At 45.1% G+C, this 24,848-nt stretch overlaps 1 protein-coding gene across 1 annotated transcript in view; it reads right to left on the minus strand.

The window, feature by feature from the left end:
- LOC128687531 (cardioacceleratory peptide receptor-like) overlaps window positions 1-24,848 on the minus strand; it is a 376,200-nt gene that overhangs the window by 215,849 nt on the left and 135,503 nt on the right. Inside the window, exons 4-5 of the mRNA XM_070083861.1 lie at window positions 21,229-21,322; window positions 17,317-17,412 (exon numbers count right to left, since the gene is read on the minus strand). Of these exons, the coding sequence (XP_069939962.1) occupies window positions 17,317-17,412; window positions 21,229-21,322 (190 nt within the window). The remainder of the gene's footprint in view (window positions 1-17,316; window positions 17,413-21,228; window positions 21,323-24,848) is intronic.

Below are 24,848 nucleotides of genomic sequence, written 5' to 3' on the forward strand. Positions count from 1 at the left end.
ACCAGCAACACTGAAGTTTCTACCACCAGCACTGTACTTTCTACCAGCAATACCGTAGTTTCTACCAACAATACTGTAGTTTCCATCAATAGCACTGTAGTTTCTTCAAGGAGCACTGCAGTTGCTTCTAACAGCACTGTAGTTTCTTCCATCAGCACTGTAGTTTCTTCCAACAGCACCGTACTTTCTTCCAACAGCACTGTAGCTTCATCGAGCAGCACTGTAGTTACTTCCAGCAACACTGCAGTTTCTTCCAACAGCATTGTAGTTTCTTCCAACAGCACCGTACTTTCTTCCAATAGCACTGTAGTTTCTTCCAACAGCACTGCAGTTTCTTCCAACAGCATTGTAGTTTCTTCCAACAGCACTGCAGTTTCTTCCAACAGCATTGTAGTTTCTTCCAACAGCGCTGCAGTTTATTCCAACAGCATTGCAGTTTCTTCCAACAGCACTGCTGTTTCTTCAAACAGCACTGTAGTTTCTACCACCAGCACTATAGTTTCTGCCAGCAGTAATGTAGTTTCTACCACCAGCACTGCAGTTCCTACCACCAACACTGTAGTTTCTAATACCAACACTGTAGTTTCTACCAGCAACACTGTATTTTCTACAAGTAACAGTGTAGTTTCCAAAAGCAACACTGTAGTTTCTACCAACAAAACTGTAGTTTCTACCAGCAACACTGTAGTTTCTACCAGCAACACAGTAGTTTCTACCAACAATACTGAAGTTTCTACCACGAGTACTGTAGTTTCTACCACTTGTATTTTCTGAAAGCAACAGAGTAGTTTCCACAAGCAACACTGCAGTTTCTACCAACAAAACTGTAGTTTCTACCAGCAACACTGTAGATTCTACCAGCAGCACTTTACTTTCTACCACGAGCACTGTAGTTTCTACCACTTGCACGTTAGTTTCTACCACCAGCACAGTAGTTTCTACCACAATCACTGTAGTTTCTACCATCAACACAGTAGTTTCTTCCAGGAGCACTGTAGTTTCTAACAGCAGCACTGTAGTTTCTACGACCAGAACTGTAGTTTCTACCAGTAACACTGTAGTTTCTACCACCAACACTGTTGCTTCTACCAGCAACACTGTAGTTTCTACAACCAGCACTGTTGTTTCTACCAGCAACACTGTAGTTACTACCAGCAACACTGTAGTTTCTACAAGCAACACTGTAGTTTCTACCGCCAGCACTGTAGTTTCTACCAGCAACACTGTAGTTTATACCAGCAACACTGTAGTTTCTAACAGTAACGCTGTAGTTTCTACCACCAGCACTGTAGTTTCAACCACTAGCAAAGTAGTTTCTACCAGCAAAACTATAGTTTCTACCACCAGCACTGTTGTTTCTACAATCAATACTGTAGTTTCTACGAGCAACACTGTACTTTCTACCAGCAACACTCTAGTTTCTACCACCAGCAATGTAGTTTCTTTCGCCAGCACTGTAGTTTCTACCAGCAGCACTGTAGTTTATAGCACCAGCACTGTAGTTTCTACAAGCAGCTCTGTAGTTTCTACCAACAATACTGTAGTTTATGTCAACAGCACTGTAGATTCTTCAATGAGCACTGCAGTTGCTTCCAACAGCACTGTAGTTTTTCCATCAGCACTGTAGTTTCTTCCAACAGCATTGCAGTTTCTTCCAACAGCACTGCAGTTCCTTCTAACAGCACAGCAGTTTCTTCCATCAGCACTGTAGTTTCTTCCACCAGCACTGCAGTTTCTAACAGAAGCACTGTAGTTTCTACCACTAGAACTGTAGTTTCTACCAGCAACACTGTAGTTTATTCCAGCAACACTGTAGTTTTTTCCAGAAGCACCCTAGTTTCTATCACCAGCACAGTATTTTCTACCACGAGCACTGTAGTTTCTACGACCAGAACTGTAGTTTCTACCAGTAACACTGTAGTTTCTACAACCAACACTGTTGCTTCTACCAGCAACACTGTAGTTTCTACCACCAGCACTGTTGTTTCTACCAGCAACAATGTAGTTACTACCAGCAACACTGTAGTTTCTACCAGCGACACTGTATTTTCTACTACAAGCACTGTAGTTTCTATCGCCAGCAGTGTAGTTTCTACCAGCAACACTGTAGTTTCTACCAGCAACACTGTAGTTTATACCAGTAGCACTGTAGTTTCTACCACCAGCACTGTAGTTTGAACCACTAGCTCTGTAGTTTCTACCAGCAACACTGTAGTTTATACCAGTAGCACTGTAGTTTCTACCACCAGCACTGTAGTTTCAACCACTAGCACTGTAGTTTCTACCAGCAACACTATAATTTCTACCACCAGCACTGTTATTTCTACAATCAACACTGTAGTTTCTACGAGCAACACTGTAGTTTCTACCAGCAACACTCTAGTTTCTACCACCAGCAATGTAGTTTCTTTCGCCAGCACTGTAGTTTCTACCAACAGCATTGTAGTTTATAGCACCAGCATTGTAGTTTCTACAAGCAGCACTGTAGTTTCTACGGCAACACTGTAGTTTCTACCAGCAATACTGTAGTTTCTACCAGCAATACTGTAGTTTATGTCAACAGCACTGTAGATTCTTCAAGAGCACTGCAGTTGCTTCCAACAGCACTGCAGTTTCTTCAATCAGCACTGTAGTTTCTTCCAACAGCACTGTAGTTTTTCCATCAGCACTGTAGTTTCTACCAACAGCACTGTAGTTTCTTCCAACAGCATTGCAGTTTCTTCCAACAGCACTGCAGTTCCTTCTAACAGCACAGCAGTTTCTTCCAACAGCATTGTAGTTTCTACCACCAGCACTGTAGTTTCTACCGCTATCACTGTAGTTTCTACCAACAGCACTGTAGATTCTACCGTCAACACTGTAGTTTCTACCACCAGAACTGTAGTTTCTACCAGCAACACTGTAGTTCATTCCAGCAACACTGTAATTTCTTCCAGAAGTACAGTAGTTTCTGTCACCAGCACTGTAGTTTCTACCACCAGCACTGTCGTTTCTACCAGCAACACTGTAGTTTCTTCCACAAGCACTGTTGCTTCTACCAGAAACACTGTAGTTTATGGCAGCAACACTGTAGTTTCTTCCAGTAGCACTGTAGTTTCTACCACCAGCACTGTAGTTTCTACCAACAGCACTGTAGTTTCTACCAGCAACACTGTAGTTTCTACCAGCAACACTGTAGTTTCGACCAGCAATACTGTAGTTTCTACCAGTAACACTGTAGTTTCTACCAGTAACACTGTAGTTTCTTCCAGTAGCACTCTAGTTTCTACAACCAGCACTGCAGTTTCTACCACAAGTACTCTAGTTTCTACGAGCAACACTGTAGTTTCTTCTAGTAGCACTGTAGTTTCTACAAACAGCACTGTAGTTTCTATCACCAGTACTGTAGTTTCTACCAGCAACACTGTAGTTTCTACCAGCAACACTGTAGTTTCTACCAGCAACACTGTAGTTTCGACCAGCAATACTGTAGTTTCTACCAGTAACACTGTAGTTTCTACCAGCAACACTGTAGTTTCTTATAGTAGCACTGTAGATTCTACCACCAGCACTCTAGTTTCTACCACCAGCACTCTAGTTTCTACCACCAGCAATGTAGTTCCTACCACCAGCACTGTAGTTTCTACCAGCAATACTGTAGTTTCATCCAGGAGCACTGCAGTTGCTTCTAACAGCATTGTAGTTTCTTCCAACAGCAGGGCCGTTTCTTCCAACAGCACTGTAGTTTCTACCAACAGCACTGTAGTTTCCTCCATCACCACTGTTATTTCTTCCAACAGGACCGTTCTTTCTTCCAACAGCCCTGTAGTTTCTTCCAACAGCATTGCAGTTTTTTCCAACAGCACTGCAGTTTCTTCCACTAGCACTGCAGTTCCTTCCAGCAACACTGCAGTTTCTTCCAACAGCATTGTAGCTTCTTCCAACAGCACTGTAGTTTCTACCACCAGCACTGTAGTTTATACCACCAGCAATGGAGTTTCTACCACCAATACTCTAGTTTCTACCACCAACACTGTAGTTTCTAATAGCAACACTGTATTTTCTACAAGCAACAGTGTAGTTTCCACCAGCAACACTGCAGATTCTACAAATAAAACTGTAGTTTCTAAAAGCAACACTGTAGTTTCTACCAGCAACACTGTAATTTCTACCAGCAACACTGTAGTTTCTACCAGCAACACTGTAGTTTCTACCAACAGCACTGTAGTTACTTCAAGCAGCACTTTAGTTTCTACCAACAGCACTGTAGTTTCTACCACTAGCACTGTTGTTTCTACCAACAGAACAGCAGTTTCTACAACCATCACTGTAGTTTTTACCAACAGCTCTGTAAATTTTACCGTCAAAACTGTAGTTTCTTCCAGCAGCACTGTAGTTTCTAACAGCAGCACTGTAGTTTCTAAGACCAGAACTGTAGTTTCTACCAGACAACACTGTAATTTATACCAGAATACTGAAGTTTCTACCACCAGCACAGTAGTTTCTACCAGCAACACTATAGTTTCTACAACCAGCACTGTTGTTTCTACCACCAACACTGTAGTTTCTACCACCAGCACTGTTGTTTCTACCACCAACACTGTAGTTTCTACACCCAGCACTGTAGTTTCTACCACCAACACTGTAGTTTCTACCACCAACTCTGTAGTTTTTACTAGCAACAGTGTAGTTTCCACCAGGAACACTGTAGTTTCTACCAGCAACACTGTAGTTTCTACCAGCAACACTGTAGTTTCTACCAACTTCACTGTAGTTTCTTCAAGCCGCACTGTAGTTTCTACCACCAGCACTGTAGTTTCTACCACCAGCACTGTAATTTCTACCACTAGCACTGTAGTTTCTACCACCAACAGAGTAGTTTCTACCACCATCACTGCAGTTTCTACCAAGAGCACTCTAGATTTTAAAGTCAACACTGCAGTTTTTTCCAGCAGCACTGTAGTTTCTAACAGCAGCACTGTAGTTTCTACCACCAGAACTGTAGTATGTACCAGTAACACTGTAGTTTATACCAGCAACACTGTAGTTTCTACAACCAGCTCTGTAGTTTCTACAAGCAACACTCAAGTTACTACCACTAGCACTGTTGTGTCTACCAGCAACATTGTAGTTTCTACCAGCAACACTCAAGTTTCTACCAGCAACACTGTATTTTCTACCCCCAGCACTGTAGTTTCTACCGCCAGCACTGTAGTTTCTACCAGCAGCACTGTAGTTTCTACCTCCAGCACTATAGTTTCTACTACCAGCACTGTTGTTTCTACAGGCAACACTGAAGTTTCTACCAGCAATGCTGTAGTTTCTATCAACAGCACTGTAGTTTCTTCCAGGAGCAATGCAGTTGCTTCCAACAGCAATGTAGTTTCTTCTAACTGCACTGCAGTTTCTTCCAACAGCACTGTAGCTTTTCCAGAAGCACTGTAGTTTCTTCCAACAGCACTGTAGTTTTTTTACAACAGCATTGCAGTTTCTTCCAACAGCACTGCAGTTTCTTCCAGCAGCACTGTAGTTTCTTCCAACAGCACTGCAGTTTCTTCTAACAGCACAGCAGTTTCTTCCAACAGCACTGTCTTTTCTATCACCAGCACTGTAGTTTCTACCACCATCACTGTAGTTTCTACAAACAGCACTGTAGATTTTTCCGTCAACACTGCAGTTTCTTCCAGCAGCTTTGTAGTTTCTATCAGCAGCACTGCAGTTTCTGCCACCAGAACTGTAGTTTCTACAAGCAACACTGTAGTTTATACCAACAACACTGTAGTTTCTTCCGGTAGCACTGTAGTTTCTACCACAAGCACTGTAGTTTCTACCACCAGCACTGTAGTTTCTACCAGCAACACTGTAGTTTCTACCACAAGCACTGTTGTTTCTACCAGCAACGCTGTACTTTCTACCAGCAACACTCTAGTTTCTACAGGAGCACTGTAGTTTCTACCGCTAGCACTGTAGTTTCTACCAGCAGCACTGTAGATTATACAACCAGCACTGTAGTTTTCACCACCTGCACTGTAGTTTCTACCGGCAACACTGTAGATTATACAACCAGCACTGTAGTTTTCACCACCTGCACTGTAGTTTCTATCAACAGCACTGTAGTTTCTTCCATGAGCACTGAAGTTGCTTCCAACAGCACTGCAGTTTCTTCCAACAGCACTGTAGTTTCTTCCAACAGCACTGTAGTTTCAACAAGCAGCACAGTAGTTTCTTCCATTAGCACTGTACTTTCTACCAGCAATACCGTAGTTTCTACCAGCAATACCGTAGTTTCTATCAATAGCACTGTAGTTTCTTCAAGGAGCACTGCAGTTGCTTCTAACAGCACTGTAGTTTCTTCCAGCAGCACTGTAGTTTCATCCAACAGCACCGTACTTTCTTCCAACAGCACTGTAGCTTCTTCCAGCAGCACTGCAGTTTCTTCCAACAGCATTGCAGTTTCTTCCAACAGCACTGCCAGTTTCTTCCAGCAGCACCGTAGTTACTTCCAGCAACACTGCAGTTTCTTCCAGCAGCATTGTAGTTTCTTCCAACAGCACCGTACTTTCTTCCAATAGCACTGTAGTTTCTTCCAACAGCACTGCAGTTTCTTCCAACAGCATTGCAGTTTCTTCCAACAGCACTGCCAGTTTCTTCCAGCAGCACCGTAGTTACTTCCAGCAACACTGCAGTTTCTTCCAACAGCATTGTAGTTTTTTCCAACAGCACTGCAGTTTATTCCAACAGCATTGCAGTTTCCTCCAACAGCACTGCTGTTTCTTCAAACAGCACTGCAGTTTATTCCAACAGCATTGCAGTTTCTTCCAACAGCACTGCTGTTTCTTCAAACAGCACTGTAGTTTCTACCACCAGCACTGTAGTTTCTACCAACAGCACTGTAGTTTCTACCACCAGCACTGCAGTTCCTACCACCAACACTGTAGTTTCTAATACCAACACTGTAGTTTCTACCAGCAACACTGTATTTTCCACAAGTAACAGTGTAGTTTCCAAAAGCAACACTGTAGTTTCTACCAACAAAACTGTAGTTTCTAACAGCAACACTGTAGTTTCTACCAGCAACAGAGTAGTTTCTACCAACAATACTGTAGTTTCTACCACGAGTACTGTACTTTCTACAACTTGTATTTTCTGAAAGCAACAGTGTAGTTTCCACAAGCAACACTGCAGTTTCTACAAACAAAACTGTAGTTTCTACCAGCAGCACTTTACTTTCTACCACGAGCACTGTAGTTTCTACCACTTGCACTTTAGTTTCTACCACCAGCACAGTAGTTTCTACCACAATCACTGTAGTTTCTACCATCAACACAGTAGTTTCTTTCAGGAGCACTGTAGTTTCTAACAGCAGCACTGTAGTTTCTACGGCCAGAACTGTAGTTTCTACCAGTAACACTGTAGTTTCTACCACCAACACTGTTGCTTCTACCAGCAACACTGTAGTTTCTACGACCAGCACTGTTGTTTCTACCAGCAACACTGTAGTTACTACCAGCAACACTGTAGTTACTACCTGCAACACTGTAGTGTCTAACAGTAACACTGTAGTTTCTACCACCAGCACTGTAGTTTCAACCACTAGCACTGTAGTTTCTATAAGCAACACTATAGTTTCTACCACCAGCACTGTTGTTTCTACAATCAATACTGTAGTTTCTACGAGCAACACTGTAGTTTCTACCAGCAACACTCTAGATTCTACCACCAGCAATGTAGTTTCTTTCGCCAGCACTGTAGTTTCTACCAGCAGCACTGTTGTTTATAGCACCAGCAATGTAGTTTCTACAAGCAGCATCTCTAGTTTCTACGGTAACACTGTAGTTTCTACCAGCAATACTGTAGTTTCTACCAGCAATACTGTAGTTTATGTCAACAGCACTGTAGATTCTTCAATGAGCACTGCAGCTGCTTCCAACAGCACTGCAGTTTCTTCCATCAGCACTGTAGTTTCTTCCAACAGCACTGTAGTTTTTCCATCAGCACTGTAGTTTCTTCCAACAGCATTGCAGTTTATTTCAACAGCACTGCAGTTCCTTCTAACAGCACAGCAGTTTCTACCACCAGCACTGTAGTTTCTACCGCCATCACTGTAGTTTGTTCCAGCAGCACTGCAGTTTCTAACAGAAGCACTGTAGTTTCTACCACTAGAACTGTAGTTTCTACCAGCAACACTGTAGTTTATTCAGCAACACTGTAGTTTCTTCCAGAAACACAGTAGTTTCTATCACCAGCACAGTAGTTTCTACCACCAGCACTGTAGTTTCTACGACCAGAACTGTAGTTTCTACCAGTAACACTGTAGTTTCTACAACCAACACTGTTGCTTGTACCAGCAACACTGTAGTTTCTACCACCAGCACTGTTGTTTCTACCAGCATCACTGTAGTTTCTACCAGCAACACTGTATTTTCTACCACAAGCACTGTAGTTTCTACCGCCAGCACTGTAATTTCTACCAGCAAAACTGTAGTTTATACCAGCAACACTGTAGTTTATACCAGTAGCACTGTAGTTTCTACCACCAGCACTGTAGTTTCAACCACTAGCACTGTAGTTTCTACCAGCAACACTATAGTTTCTACCACCAGCACTGTTATTTCTAAAATCAACACTGTAGTTTCTACGAGCAACACTGTAGTTTCTACCAACAATACTGTAGTTTCTACCAGCAATACTGTAGTTTATGTCAACAGCACTGTAGATTCTTCAATGAGCACTGCAGTTGCTTCCAACAGCACTGCAGTTTCTTCCATCAGCACTGCAGTTTCTTCCATCAGCACTGTAGTTTCTTCCAACAGCACTGTAGTTTTTCCATCAGCACTGTAGTTTCTACCAACAGCACTGTAGTTTCTTCCAACAGCATTGCAGTTTCTTCCAACAGCACTGCAGTTCCTTCTAACAGCACAGCAGTTTCTTCCAACAGCACTGTAATTTCTTCCACCACAACTGTAGTTTCTACCAAGAGCACTGTAGCTTCTACCGTCAACACTGTAGTTTCTTCCAGCAGCACTGCAGTTTCTAACAGAAGCAGTGTAGTTTCTACCACCAAAACTGTAGTTTCTACCTGCAACACTGTAGTTCATTCCAGCAACACTGTAATTTCTTCCAGAAGCACAGTAGTTTCTATCACCAGCACTGTCGTTTCTACCAGCAACACTGTAGTTTCTTCCACAAGCACTGTTGCTTCTACCAGAAACACTGTAGTTTATGGCAGCAACACTGTAGTTTCTACCACCAGCACTGTAGTTTCTGCCAACAGCACTGTAGTTTCTACCAGCAACACTGTAGTTTCTACCAGCAACACTGTAGTTTCTACCAGCAACACTGTAGTTTCTACCAGCAACACTGTAGTTTCGACCAGCAATACTGTAGTTTCTACCAGTTACACTGTAGTTTCTAACAGCAACACTGTTGTTTCTTCCAGTAGCACTCTAGTTTCTACAACCAGCACTACAGTTTCTACCACAAGTACTCTAGTTTCTACGAGCAACACTGTAGTTTCTTCTAGTAGCACTGTAGTTTCTACAAACAGCACGGTAGTTTCTACCACCAGTACTGTAGTTTTTACCAGCAACACTGTAGTTTCTAACAGCAACACTGTAGTTTCTTCCAGTAGCACTGTACTTTCTACCACAAGCACTGTAGTTTCTACCACCATCACTATAGTTTCTACCATCAGCACTCTAGTTTCTACCACTGAGCACTGTTGTTTCGACCAGCAACACTGTAGTTTCTTATAGTAGCACTGTAGATTCTACCACCAGCACTCTAGTTTCTACCACCAGCACTGTAGTTTCTACCAGCAATACTGTAGTTTCTATCAACAGCACTGTAGCTTCATCCAGGAGCACTGCAGTTGCTTCTAACAGCATTGTAGTTTCTTCCAACAGCACTGCCGTTTCTTCCAACAGCACTGTAGTTTCTACCAACGGCACTGTAGTTTCTTCCATCACCACTGTAGTTTCTTCCAACAGCACCGTACTTTCTTCCAACAGCCCTGTAGTTTCTTCCAACAGCATTGCAGTTTTTTCCAACAGCACTGCAGTTTCTTCCACTAGCACTGCAGTTCCTTCCAGCAGCACTGCAGTTTCTTCCATCAGCATTGAAGCTTCTTCCAACAGCATTGTAGTTTCTACCACCAATACTCTAGTTTCTACCGCCAACACTGTAGTTTCTAATAGCAACACTGTAGTTTCCACCAGCAACACTGTAGTTTCCACCAGCAACACTGTAGTTTCCACCAGCAACACTGTAGTTTCCACCAGCAACACTGTAGTTTCCACCAGCAACACTGCAGATTCTACAAATAAAACTGTAGTTTCTAGAAGCAACACTGTAGTTTCCTCAAGCAACACTGTAGTTTCTACCAGCAACACTGTAGTTTCTACCAGCAACACTGTAGTTTCTACCAACAGCACTGTAGTTACTTCAAGCAGCACTTTAGTTTCTACCACCATCACTGCAGTTTCTACCAAGAGCACTCTAGATTTTGAAGTCAACACTGCAGTTTCTTCCAGCACCACTGTAGTTTCTAACAGCAGCACTGTAGTTTCTACCACCAGAACTGTAGTATGTACCAGTAACACTGTAGTTTCTAGCAGCAACACTGTAGTTTCTACAACCAGCTCTGTAGTTTCTACAAGCAACACTCAAGTTACTACCACTAGCACTGTTGTGTCTACCAGCAACACTCAAGTTTCTACCAGCAACACTGTATTTTCTACCCCCAGCACTGTAGTTTCTACCGCCAGCACTGTAGTTTCTACCAGCAGCACTGTAGTTTCTACCATCAACACTGTATTTTCTACCCCCAGCACTGTAGTTTCTACCGCCAGCACTGTAGTTTCTATCAGCAGCACTGTAGTTTATACCAGCAACACTGTAGTTTCTACAACCAGCTCTGTAGTTTCTACAAGCAACACTCACGTTACTACCACTAGCACTGTTGTGTCTACCAGGAACACTGTATTTTCTACCACCAGCACTGTAGTTTCTACCGCCACCACTGTAGTTTCTACCAGCAGCACTGTAGTTTCTACCACCAGCACTATAGTTTCTACTACCAGCACTGTAGATTCTACAGGCAACACTGTAGTTTCTACCAGCAATACTGTAGTTTTTACCAGCAATGCTGTAGTTTCTATCAACAGCACTGTAGTTTCTTCCAGGAGCAATACAGTTGCTTCCAACAGCAATGCAGTTTCTTCCAGCAGCACTGTAGTTTTTCCAGAAGCACTGTAGTTTCTTCCAACAGCACTGTAGTTTTTTTCCAACAGCATTGCAGTTTCTTCCAACAGCACTGCAATTTCTTCCAGCAGCACTGTAGTTTCTTCCAACACCACTGCAGTTTCTTCTAACAGCACTGTCGTTTCTACCACCATCACTTTAGTTTCTACAAACAGCACTGTAGATTCTTCCGTCAACAATGCAGTTTCTTCCAGCAGCTTTGTAGTTTCTATCAGCAGCACTGTAGTTTCTACCACCAGAACTGTAGTTTCTACAAGCAACACTGTAGTTCATACCAGCAACACTGTAGTTTCTTCCTGTAGCACTGTAGTTTCTACGACCAGCACTGTAGTTTCTTCCACCAGCACTGTAGTTTCTACCAGCAACACTGTAGTTTCTACCAGCAACACTGTAGTTTCTGCCAGCAACACTCTAGTTTCTACAAGAGCACTGTAGTTTCTACCGCCAGCACTGTAGTTTCTACCAGCAGCACTGTAGTTTATACAACCAGCACTGTAGTTTTTACCACCTGCACTGTAGTTTCTACCGGCAACACTGTAGTTTCTACCAGCAATGCTGTAGTTTCTTCCATGAGTACTGAAGTTGCTTCCAACATCACTGCAGTTTCTTGCAACAGCACAGCAGTTTCTTCCAACAGCACTGTAGTTTCTTCCACCAGCACTGTAGTTTCTACCACCTTCACTGTAGTTTCTACCAGCAACACTGTAGTTTCTACCAGTAACACCGTAGTTTCTACCAGCACCACTGTAGTTTCTACCAGCAACACTGTAGTTTCTTCCAACAGCATTGCAGTTTCTTCCAACAGCACTGCAGTTTCATCCAGCAGCACTGTAGTTTCTTCCAATAGCACTGCAGTTTCTTCTAACAGCACTGCAGTTTCTTCCAACAGCACTGTAGTTTCTCCCCCCAGCACTGTAGTTTCTACCTGCAATACTGTAGTTTCTACCACCAATACTGTAGTTTCTACCAGTAGCGCTGTAGTTTCTACCAGCAACACTGTAAGAAGCCTCACTGCTTTGTTTCACTCTCCTGGTCAGTAGTGATGTAAGAAGCCTCTCTGCTATGTTTCACTCTCCTGGTCAGTAGTGATGTAACAAGCCTCACTGCTATGTTTCACTCTCCTGGTCAGTAGTGATGTAAGAAGCCTCACTGCTATGTTTCACTCTCCTGGTCAGTAGTGATGTAAGAAGCCTCTCTGCTATGTTTCACTCTCCTGGTCAGTAGTGATGTAAGAAGCCTCACTGCTATGTTTCACTCTCCTGGTCAGTAGTGATGTAAGAAGCCTCACTGCTATGTTTCACTCTCCTGGTCAGTAGTGATGTAAGAAGCCTCACTGCTATGTTTCACTCTCCTGGTCAGTAGTGATGTAAGAAGCCTCACTGCTATGTTTCACTCTCCTGGTCAGTAGTGATGTAAGAAGCCTCACTGCTATGTTTCACTCTCCTGGTCCTTAGTGGTGTAAGAAGACTCACTGCTATGTTTCACTCTCCTGGTCCTTAGTGGTGTAAGAAGACTCACTGCTATGTTTCACTCTCCTGGTCCTTAGTGGTGTAAGAAGACTCACTGCTATGTTTCACTCTCCTGGTCAGTAGTGATGTAAGAAGCCTCTCTGCTATGTTTCACTCTCCTGGTCTTTAGTGGTGTAAGAAGACTCACTGCTATGTTTCACTCTCCTGGTCAGTAGTGATGTAAGAAGCCTCTCTGCTATGTTTCACTCTCCTGGTCAGTAGTGATGTAAGAAGCCTCACTGCTATGTTTCACTCTCCTGGTCCGTAGTGATGTAAGAAGCCTCACTGCTATGTTTCACTCTCCTGGTCAGTAGTGATGTAAGAAGCCTCTCTGCTATGTTTCACTCTCCTGGTCAGTAGTGATGTAAGAAGCCTCACTGCTATGTTTCACTCTCCTGGTCCTTAGTGGTGTAAGAAGACTCACTGCTATGTTTCACTCTCCTGGTCCTTAGTGGTGTAAGAAGACTCACTGCTATGTTTCACTCTCCTGGTCCTTAGTGGTGTAAGAAGACTCACTGCTATGTTTCACTCTCCTGGTCAGTAGTGATGTAAGAAGCCTCACTGCTATGTTTCACTCTCCTGGTCAGTAGTGATGTAAGAAGCCTCACTGCTATGTTTCACTCTCCTGGTCAGTAGTGATGTAAGAAGCCTCACTGCTATGTTTCACTCTCCTTGTCAGTAGTGATGTAAGAAGCCTCACTGCTATGTTTCACTCTCCTGGTCCTTAGTGGTGTAAGAAGACTCACTGCTATGTTTCACTCTCCTGGTCAGTAGTGATGTAAGAAGCCTCACTGCTATGTTTCACTCTCCTGGTCAGTAGTGATGTAAGAAGCCTCACTGCTATGTTTCACTCTCCTGGTCAGTAGTGATGTAAGAAGCCTCACTGCTATGTTTCACTCTCCTGGTCCGTAGTGATGTAAGAAGCCTCACTGCTATGTTTCACTCTCCTGGTCCGTAGTGATGTAAGAAGCCTCACTGCTATGTTTCACTCTCCTGGTCAGTAGTGATGTAAGAAGCCTCACTGCTATGTTTCACTCTCCTGGTCAGTAGTGATGTAAGAAGCCTCACTGCTATGTTTCACTCTCCTGGTCAGTAGTGATGTAAGAAGCCTCACTGCTATGTTTCACTCTCCTGGTCAGTAGTGATGTAAGAAGCCTCACTGCTATGTTTCACTCTCCTGGTCAGTAGTGATGTAAGAAGCCTCACTGCTATGTTTCACTCTCCTGGTCAGTAGTGATGTAAGAAGCCTCACTGCTATGTTTCACTCTCCTGATCCGTAGTGATGTAAGAAGCCTCACTGCTATGTTTCACTCTCCTGGTCAGTAGTGATGTAAGAAGCCTCACTGCTATGTTTCACTCTCCTGGTCAGTAGTGATGTAAGAAGCCTCACTGCTATGTTTCACTCTCCTGGTCCGTAGTGATGTAAGAAGCCTCACTGCTATGTTTCACTCTCCTGGTCAGTAGTGATGTAAGAAGCCTCACTGCTATGTTTCACTCTCCTGGTCAGTAGTGATGTAAGAAGCCTCACTGCTATGTTTCACTCTCCTGGTCAGTAGTGATGTAAGAAGCCTCACTGCTATGTTTCACTCTCCTGATCCGTAGTGATGTAAGAAGCCTCACTGCTATGTTTCACTCTCCTGGTCAGTAGTGATGTAAGAAGCCTCACTGCTATGTTTCACTCTCCTGGTCCGTAGTGATGTAAGAAGCCTCACTACTATGTTTCACTCCCCTGGTCAGTAGTGATGTAAGAAGCCTCACTGCTATGTTTCACTCTCCTGGTCCGTAGTGATGTAAGAAGCCTCACTTCTATGTTTCACTCCCCTGGTCAGTAGTGATGTAAGAAGCCTCACTGCTATGTTTCACTCTCCTGGTCCGTAGTGATGTAAGAAGCCTCACTGCTATGTTTCACTCCCCTGGTCAGTAGTGATGTAAGAAGCCTCACTGCTATGTTTCACTCTCCTGGTCAGTAGTGATGTAAGAAGCCTCACTGCTATGTTTCACTCTCCTGGTCCGTAGTGATGTAAGAAGCCTCACTACTATGTTTCACTCCCCTGGTCAGTAGTGATGTAAGAAGCCTCACTGCTATGTTTCACTCTCCTGGTCCGTAGTGATGTAAGAAGCCTCACTGCTATGTTTCACTCCCCTGGTCAGTAGTGATGTAAGAAGCCTCACTGCTATGTTTCACTCTCCTGGTCCGTAGTGATGTAAGAAGCCTCACTGCTATGTTTCACTCCCCTGGTCAGTAGTGATGTAAGAAGCCTCACTGCTATGTTTCACTCTCCTGGTCCGTAGTGATGTAAGAAGCCTCACTGCTATGTTTCACTCCCCTGGTCAGTAGTGATGTAAGAAGCCTCACTGCTATGTTTCACTCTCCTGGTCCGTAGTGATGTAAGAAGCCTCATTGCTATGTTTCACTCTCCTGGTCCGTAGTGATGTAAGAAGCCTCTCTGCTATGTTTCACTCCCCTGGTCAGTAGTGATGTAAGAAGCCTCACTGCTATGTTTCACTCTCCTGGTCAGTAGTGATGTAAGAAGCCTCACTGCTATGTTTCACTCCCCTGGTCCGTAGTGATGTAAGAAGCCTCACTGCTATGTTTCACTCTCCTGGTCAGTAGTGATGTAAGAAGCCTCACTGCTATGTTTCACTCTCCTGGTCAGTAGTAATGTAAGAAGCCTCACTGCTATGTTTCACTCTCCTGGTCAGTAGTGATGTAAGAAGCCTCACTGCTATGTTTCACTCTCCTGGTCAGTAGTGATGTAAGAAGCCTCACTGCTATGTTTCACTCTCCTGGTCAGTAGTGATGTAAGAAGCCTCTCTGCTTTGTTTCACTCTCCTGGTCAGTAGTGATGTAAGAAGCCTCACTGCTATGTTTCACTCTCCTGGTCAGTAGTGATGTAAGAAGCCTCACTGCTATGTTTCACTCTCCTGGTCAGTAGTGATGTAAGAAGCCTCACTGCTATGTTTCACTCTCCTGGTCAGTAGTGATGTAAGAAGCCTCTCTGCTATGTTTCACTCTCCTGGTCAGTAGTGATGTAAGAAGCCTCTCTGCTATGTTTCACTCTCCTGTTCCTTAGTGGTGTAAGAAGCCTCACTGATATGTTTCACTCTCCTGGTCAGTAGGTCGGCGATATATGTGTGTGAAGATGAATGAAGGTGCTTACCTTACCGTCCACTGAAGCTTGGGAAGATGAAGGTCAGTGTAAAGATGAATAAACGTGACATACCGTCTACTGCAGCAACGGAAGGTGAAAACGAAGAGATGACAGAATGAACTAGTTAAGTCGAAACTGTGCTCGGAGGAATGGCAGATGCAGTTTAATGTAGACAAATGATAGGTTCTAGTCCTGAGTAAAGAAAATTTCTATGGCACCTATAAAGAGCATAAATCTCAGTCAGACTGAATGTGATAAAGAATTCGAACTTCTGGTTAGCAGTGATATTAAGCCAAGACAAGAGTGCCTAAGTGCTCGCATTAAATCTAATAGAATTCTCGGTTTCATGTAGAAGTATAAATAATAGGAGTCCTCAGTCTATACTTCGACTTCATGTGGTCTTGGTAAGGGTAAGGTATAGAGTAAGCTATACAGTTCTGGTCTCCGGAATACAGATTGGACATAAATATGCTGGAGAACATTCATAACTCGGAATGACGAAGATGATCCCGTGTACCAGTAATCTTACCCACGAGGACAGATTGATGGCACTGAATCTGCACTCTCTGGAAAGGCGTAGGATTAAAGGAGGATATGACTGTGGTGAGTAAATGGAAGGACGAATAAATAAACCGGATACAATGACGTGCTAAAAATATTTAACCTTGAAAGGACTCGCAGCAATGGATTCAAGCTGGAAAAGTTTATCTTTCGAAAGAACGTAAGAAAGCACTGGTTAGGTAATAGAGATGCAGAGGAGTGGAACTAACTCCCGATTACCATCATTGACATCCTTGGGAAGCTTTGAAAATAAGTTGGAAGTGGCTATGAGTAGGCGTGAGTGGGTGGGAGTTAGGCCTGCCTAGCATGGGCCAATAGGCCTACCGAAGTGTTCTTCCTTCTTATGAACGAAAGACTTACCCTCCAGTGGAGCGAGGAAAGGTTACTGAAGGTGACACGTCTACTGGAGCAAGGGAAGGTGAGCGAAGGTGACGACATCCACTGGAGCGAGGGAAGGTGACTGAAGGTGACACAGAAGACTGGAGCGAAGGATGGTGAGGGTAAACGTGAATAAAGGTGATTAACCGTACTCTGGAGCGAGGAAGGGCGAGAGTGAAGATTTAGTGAAGGTGACTTGCCGTCCACTAGCGCAAGGAAGGGTGAGGGTGAAGGTGTAAAAAGGTGACTTTCCGTCCTTTTGATCTAGAGAAGGTGAATGGGAAAGTGAATAAAGACGATTTACCGTCCATTGGAGTGAGGAAAGGAGAGTACGAAGGCGAATGAAGGTGACATACCGTCAATTGGAGCGAGTAAAGGTGAGTGAAGGTGATTTACAGTCAACTAGAGCGAGTAAAGGTGAGTGAAGGTGACTTACAGTCAACTGGAGCGAGTAAAGGTGAGTGAAGGTGACTTACCGTCAACTGGAGCCTCCATGAAGAAGACGAGGCTGGGAGAGGCGAAGACAGCTGATAAGAACCAAGCCACCACCACCAGCCGTCGTGCCCGCCTCCCTGAAAGAGGTGAGAGGGAAGGTGAGTAGGAAGGTGAGTGGGAAGACGAGTGTGGAAGTGAGTGGGAAGGTGAGTGGGGAAGTGAGTGGAGAGGCGAGTGTGAAGCGTGAGTGGGTTGGCTGAGTAGAAAGGATAAGTGAGAAGGTTGAGGAGGAAAGGGAATGAGAGGATGAGTGAGTGGGAGATTAGAGAAGATGAGTGAGTGGGAGACTGAAGGAGAGGATGAATGTGGAGTGTAAGGAGGTTGAATAAGGAGAATGAAAGGAGGGGTGATAAGGGTGATTGACAGGCGAATTGGAGAGTGGGAGGTTTAGTAAGAGTGTGGGGGAAAATAAATGGGAAGGTGAGTGAGAGAGTGAGTGGGAAGCTGAGGAGGGAGGGAGAGTAATGATATTGTGGAAGATAAGTACAGAGGGTGAGCGGGGAATATGAGTAGGGAGAGTGAGTGGAAAGGTTGAATGGTAGGGTGGGTGGGGTGAGTGGGCGGGCAGGAAGAGTGGAGGTGATTGGGGAGGGTGAGGGGGGAAGGGAGGAGATAGATGGGTTCGGATGATGAGTGGGAATTGAGAGTTCGGTGAGTGAGTGGAGAGGGTGGTTAGGGAATGTGAGTGAAGAGAGTGAGTGGGAAGTGTGAATTGGGAGGGTGAGTGGAGAGGATGAGTGGGGAGGGTGAGTGGAGAGGGTGAGTGGGGAGGGTGAGTGGAAAGTGTGAATGGGGAGGGCGAATGGGAAGTGAGCATTACGAGGGTGAGTGGAGAGGAAGAGCGGGGACTGTGAGTGGAAGTGTGAATGGGGAGTGTGAGCGGGGAATGTGAGTGGGGAGATTGGGAAGGGTGAGTGGGAAGGGTAAGTGGGAGAATGAGTGCTAAGGGTGAGTGGGGAAGGTAAATGGGAAAGGTGAGTGGGAAGGATGAGTTTGAAGGATGGGTGGGAAGGGTAAGTTTGATGGGTGAGTGAAATGGATGTGTGGGGAGGAAAAGTGGGAAGGGCGAGTGGGGAGGGTGACTGGGAAGGGTGAGTCGGAAGGGTGAATATGAAGAGTGAGTGAGGAGGGTATGTGGAAAGGGTGAGTAGGAAAGGAGGGTGGGGAGGTTAAGTGGAAAGGGTAAGTGGGGAGGGTAAGGGAGGAAGGTGAGTAGGGAGGGTGAGTGGTGAGGTGAGTAGGGAGGGTGAGTGGGAAGGTGAGCAAGGAAGGTGAATCGGGAGGTGAGTAGGGAGGGTGAGTAGGGAGGGTCAGTGGGGAGGGTCAGTGGAGAGGGTGAGTCGGGAGATGAGTAGGGACGGTGAGTGGGAAGGGTGAGTAGAGAGGGTGAGTGAGGAGGGTGAGTATGAAGGGTGAGTAGAGATGGTGAGTGGGGAGGGTGAGTAGGGAGGCCTGGTCTCAGACCGATCCGCGGGGGCGTTGACCCCCGGAACTCTCTCCAGGTAAACTCCAGGGAGGGTGAGTGGGGAGGGTGAGTAGGGAAGGTGAGTGAGGAGGGTGAGTGGGAAGGGTGAGTGGGAAGGGTGAGTAGGGAGGGGCGTGGTGAGAATGAGTGGGGAGGGTGAGTAGGGAGCGTGAGTGGGGAGGGTGAGTAGGGAGGGTGGGTGGGGAGGGTGAGTGGGAAGGGTGAGTAGATAGGGTGAGTGGGGAGAGTGAGTGGGGAGGGTGACTAGGGAGGGTGAGTTGGGAGGGTGAGTGGGGAGGGTGAGTGGAGAGGATGAGTGGGGAGGGTGAGTGGTAAGTGTGAATGGGGAGGGTGAATGGGAAGTGTGAATTACGAGGGTGAGTGGAGAGGAAGAGCGGGGACTGTGAGTGGAAGTGGGAATGGGGAGTGTGAGCGGGAAATGTGAGTGGGGAGAGTGGGAAGGGTGAGTGGCAAGGGTAAGTGGGAGGGTGAGTGCTCAAGGTAAATGGGAAAGGTGAGTGGGAAGGGTGAGTGGGGAGGGTGAGTGGGAAGGATGGGTGGGAAGGGTAAGCTTCATGGGTGAGCGAAATGGATGTGTGGGGAGGAAAAGTGGGATGAGTGAGTGGGGAGGGTGAGTGGGAAGGGTGAGTCGGAAGGGTGAATATGAAGAGTGAGTGAGGAGGGTAAGTGGAAAGGGTGAGTAGGAAGCGAGGGTGGGGAGGTAAAGTGGAAAGGGTAAGTGGGGAGGGTAAGTGGGGAGGGTAAGGGAGGAGGGTGAGTAGGGAGGGTGAGTGGTGAGGTGAGTAGGGAGGGTGAGTGGGAAGGTGAGTAAGGAAGGTGAATCGGGAGGTGAGTAGGGAGGGTGAGTCGGGAAGCGAGTAGGGAGGGAGAGTGGGGAGGGTGAGTAGGGAGGGTGAGTAGGGAGGGTGAGTCGGGAGGAGAAGGGAGAGTGAGTGGGAAGGGTGAGTAGAGAGGGTGAGTGAGGAGGGTGACTATGAAGGGTGAGTAGGGAGGGTGAGTAGGGAGGGTGAGTGGGGAGGGTGAGTAGGGAGGGTGAGTAGGGAGGGTGAGTGGGGAGGGTGAGTATGGAGGGTGAGTAGGAAGGGTGAGTGGGAAGGGTGAGTGGGAAGAGTGAGTGGGGAGGGTGAGGAGGGAGGGTGAGTGGGGAGGGTGAGTAGGGAGGGTGAGTAGGGAGGGTGAGTAGGGAGGGTGAGTGGGGAGGGTGAGTGGGGAGGGTGAGTGGGGAGGGTGAGTAGGGAGGGTGAGTGGGGAGGGTAGGGAGGGTGAGTAGTGAGGGTGAGTTGGGAGGGTGAATAGGGAGGGTGAGTAGGGAGGGTGAGTGGGGAGGGTGAGTGGGAAGGGTGAGTAGGGAGGGGCGTGGTGAGAATGAGTGGGGAGGGTGAGTAGGGAGCGTGAGTGGGGAGGGTGGGTAGGGAGGGTGAATAGGGAGGGTGAGTAGGGAGGGTGAGTGGGGTGGGTGAGTGGGAAGGGTGAATAGGGAGGGGCGTGGTGAGAATGAGTGGGGAGGGTGAGTAGGGAGCGTGAGTGGGGAGGGTGGGTAGGGAGGGTGGGTGGGGAGGGTGAGTGGGAAGGGTGAGTAGATAGGGTGAGTGGGGAGGGTGAGTGGGGAGGGTGAGTGGGGAGGGTGAGTTGCGAGGGTGAGTTGGTAGGGTGAGTTGGTAGGGTGAGTGGGGAGGGTGAGTGGGGAGGGTGAGTCGGGAGGGTGAGTAGGGAGAGTGAGTGGGGAGGGTGAGTGGGGAGGGTGAGTAGGGAGGGTGACTAGGGAGAGTGAGTTGGGAGGGTGAGTGGGGAGGGTGAGAAGGGATTGTGAGTGAGGAGGGTGAATAGGGAGGGTGAGTGAGGAGAGTATGGAGGGTGAGTAAGAAGGGTGAGTGGGGAGGGTGAGTGGGGAGGGTGAGTGGGGAGGGGGAGTAGGGAGGGTGAGTGGAGAGGGTGAGTGGGGAGGATGAGTGGGGAGGGTGAGTAGGGAGGGTGAATAGGGAGAGTGAGTGGGGAGGGTGAGTGAGGAGGGTGAGTGGGGAGAGTGAGTGGGGAGGGTGAGTAGGGAGAGTGAGTTCGGAGGTTGAGTAGGGAGGGTGAGTTAGGAGAATGAGTATGGAGAGTGAGTAGGGAGGGTGGGTGGGAAGAGTTAGTGGGGAGGGTGAGTGGGGAGGGTGACTGGGGACGGTGAGTTGGGAGAATGAGTGAGGAGGGTGAGGGGAGGGTGAGTGGGGAGGGTGAGTGGGGAAAAATGCAAAAAGAATATTAAAGTTAAGTGATATTTATGAGTGTGAACAGGAGTGTAAACACACACACACACACACACACACACACACACACACACACACACACACACACACACACACACACACACACACACACACACACACACACTCAGCATGAAACACGAATTAGCTCCAATACTCACAGCTGCCTGAGAAGTTCATTGGGTGAGTGATGGCATCATACCGGTCGATGCTGAGCGCCACTAACACGTACGTTGATGAATACGTCACCAGGGCCTGCGTCACAAACAACGTAGTTAAAGAAACGGTGCAAGATCTACTAGGTAAGAAAACGAAATAAATGGTTTACGCCAATGTGCGATCCCTGGCCATTAATTGCATCCCTCAGTCCCGTCTACCTCGTTGATCTGAGGAAGGTATCACTTGTTTCATACAACCACAGTCCCGTCTACTTTAGTGTACTGAGAAAGGTATACTGGCTATCCTATAAACCCAGCGTTTACTACGTCAGTGATCCAAGAAAGTTTTCCTGTAATCCCAGCTCACTCTTCCTCTATGATCCGAGAAAGATATCTTTTAACCCCTCCTGTCTGAATAATCCGAGGAAGTTATCCTGGGTTATCCTGTACCCCAGTCCCATCTATCTTAGTCCATGACATAAAAACTGAACAGACTGTAGTATATGTTTCTAATGCAACCAATTATATAATTTTTCGGAACTATGTCTCAGTCGTGAAGAATCTTTGTAATTGGTGAAGAATTTTTCATACACATTCTTGAGCTGCCCGACTTTTTGTTGGATTACATTCCCTAGATGCTGCTTGGCCCCTCTGGGCTTAGTTATTCATCATAAAATTAATAATAAAGGGGTCCAAGAGCTAGAGCTGAACATAGTTTGACACTGGTAGAAGGTATTTCAACGGATTAATTTCAACACATGAATGACGAAACTTGTCGAGTTTATTGGCGTATATGGTCTTGTGGGTTTTTTGCCTCAATGTACTGTTACGGAAATCCAAAGATTGGTCTTAACGTAACTCATGCTAGTGGATCTGCCAGAGCATTTAATATTTTTTTAAGATTATTTTTTTTTAATTATTGTCTCGTACTAAACAGAAAACAAAAAATTGTATAATGTTATTAGACATAGGTTTGGAGCAATAAAGGCGTTTTTTTCATTTCTCAGCTTGATAACCCATATTTTTTAGTGTTCCAGAAAAAAATGACGTTCAAATCTCTTTTATAAATATAACTTACAAATTGGAGCCTACAATAGCCTATTAAAAATTTAACTTTGCTTTAAGTAGGACTAACCATCGTTAAAAGACTGAAACCAGCGTACTGATGCATTCTTAATTAAATGCCACAAATTCTTAAATAAAATAAAGAAATAAAAATCCATATATTTCTAAATGAATCTAAGTCTTCTACAAAGCACTCAAACAATGAAATTCTGAAGCCAATCACAAGAGGCGTTCTTTAGTCATCGCTTATAACCCATCACCCTAATTATTTTAATTTAACTGGAAATTGGAACACAGGCTAAAAATAATAATAATAATAATAATAATATGAAGCTGCCTTTGAGCAAAACACAGCAATGCTAGAGAATTGAAGCCAATCATAAGAAGCACTTTCATGTATTTTAGTTGAGATCAGTTATCACCATTGCTTTAGCTATGTTATTAAATTATCAAATTTGCATCCAGTCAGCCTACATCGTTCGAAGTCTTTCTTCGCAGATGGTAAAGATAGAGTTTACAGCAATTAACTCGTCTTGGGATCTTGAAAAATAAGAAAACAATACAGTGGAAGGAATGGAGTGGAGGGTGAAATTGAGGACTTAGTACGGTTTTTAATCGAAGCTGAATTTTGAGTTATTAAAATTTCAAGTTGTTTATGCCATTACTGGGTGTGGCTACCTGGATACCTGGCTGAGTCTGTCTATAGTATAATGTGATGCAGATTACTGGTACACACTCTCTACTGGAATTTCTTTTGAACAAACTGACCACTCAGTAACTCTGGATTCTGATTAATCACATTTCAAAGAACCCAGCACCTCCCTCACGTAAAGTGACAATTACGTGACCTTAATCAAGGCTGCCTTCACCACTTTCACCCTGTCATATAAAGCATCAAATTCTGCTTTATTAACCGTGTTCTCTTCAAAAAAAAAATAAAAAAATAAAGTCACTAACAAAAACGACACTTTCCCTGAATATCGGCGTCCATAGAAGTGCGGGAACCCTTCATAAAATGGCGGAAACAGTGAGATATGCAAAGCGTTTTGCGGGAGCCATTAAACTTGTATGAGAACGTTAATTAGCTAATCCCTGGAAGCTACGTCTGAGCAGGTTTGTACACCACAAAGCTAGCAATCAGAGATCGAGAGAGAGAGAGAGAGAGAGAGAGAGAGAGAGAGAGAGAGACAGAGAGAGAGAGAGAGAGAGAGAGAGAGAGAGAGAGAGAGAGAGAGAGAGAGAGAGAGAGAGAGAGAGAGAGAGAGAGAGAGAGAGAGAGAGAGAGAGAGAGAGAGAGAGAGAGAGAGAGAGTATGTGTGTGTTTGTGTGTGTGTAGGAGACCACTGAAGAATCTCTCGATGTGAAGTGGGAACTAAAACAAAACTGGCTTTTGTAAGAGTGGACTCCAGAGAACACACTGGCACTGTAGAAATATTTACCCAAGAAAAAAGGCTGATCTGGCAGATCATTTAGCTGCCTAGATATAAATCCCAGAAGACAACCGTCGTGGCTACATGCAAGATCTAAGTCGGTGTTATGGGAGATGACAGGAAGGCTGGACAATAGAAAACTTACTGCACATATACCTCTGTTGACCAGCTAACATCCCCTCGTATTCACCTCTCCCATTTCTTCCCAGCACAGGCTAAATAACTCTCTTTGTAGAATGAGTCTAGTATTGTTACAATTCACAAAAAAGAGGAGCCTGGTGGTTGACAGTAACTAAAAGGAAACAAATTTTTAACTATAATTTCCAACCATGAGACAGCACTGTAGATCATAAGTTGCTACTGCGTAACCTCCAATATGGTTTCAGGTGATATATTTCCCTGTATGGCACCGGCAAAGTGATAAATCTTGGATTCCATTGCTTTGTTTCACTGCATGGATGTTGCTGTTGCTATGGCCGGTATAATACCAATTATTCCTGTCCTGGCTAATCTAAACAATGATGATTATTTTCAAAACCAATCCGTTAAAGAAGTAACAGAGGGTTAGAGTCTGAAAGTCTTCCTAACATACCGTAGGACTGTTTTTCGTCCTCCATTAAAAAGTGTTTTCTTTAGCATACTAATAAACATCACGATAGAAGCCTGCTCCTACGAAAATATATGCACTAACACAAAAGAGATGCCAACAGGTTACGGTTAAATATCAATCACCAACTTTCGGGCAAATGTCTAGAACAAGCGATGACGGGCAATGTATAGAAGTGTGAGAGCACAGAATATGTTTTCAATTATTATAGCCACTCTAAAAAGACTAAATTTATATTAGTGATGATCTCAAAATCTGGAGTTGGGTTTACAATAAATATAAGAAGCCTAGAGCTTATTGGTGAAGGGGATATTCTTGGAATAAAATTTTACTGGGGATAGTATGAAGGACTGAATGAGACTAGTGATCATACTAAAGCAGTGAGGTGTGTGTCGACCTTACTTGTTAGTATAAGCCGCACCCATTCATATGATGCAGAAGTTTGCATAAGGTACAGTTGTACGAAGACAACACATCTCGAGTTTCGTCGGGGAAGAGCCTTCCCCGACCGCTACATGTCG

Source organism: Cherax quadricarinatus, chromosome 11, assembly GCF_038502225.1.
Source record: "Cherax quadricarinatus isolate ZL_2023a chromosome 11, ASM3850222v1, whole genome shotgun sequence".
NCBI lineage: Eukaryota > Metazoa > Arthropoda > Malacostraca > Decapoda > Parastacidae > Cherax > Cherax quadricarinatus.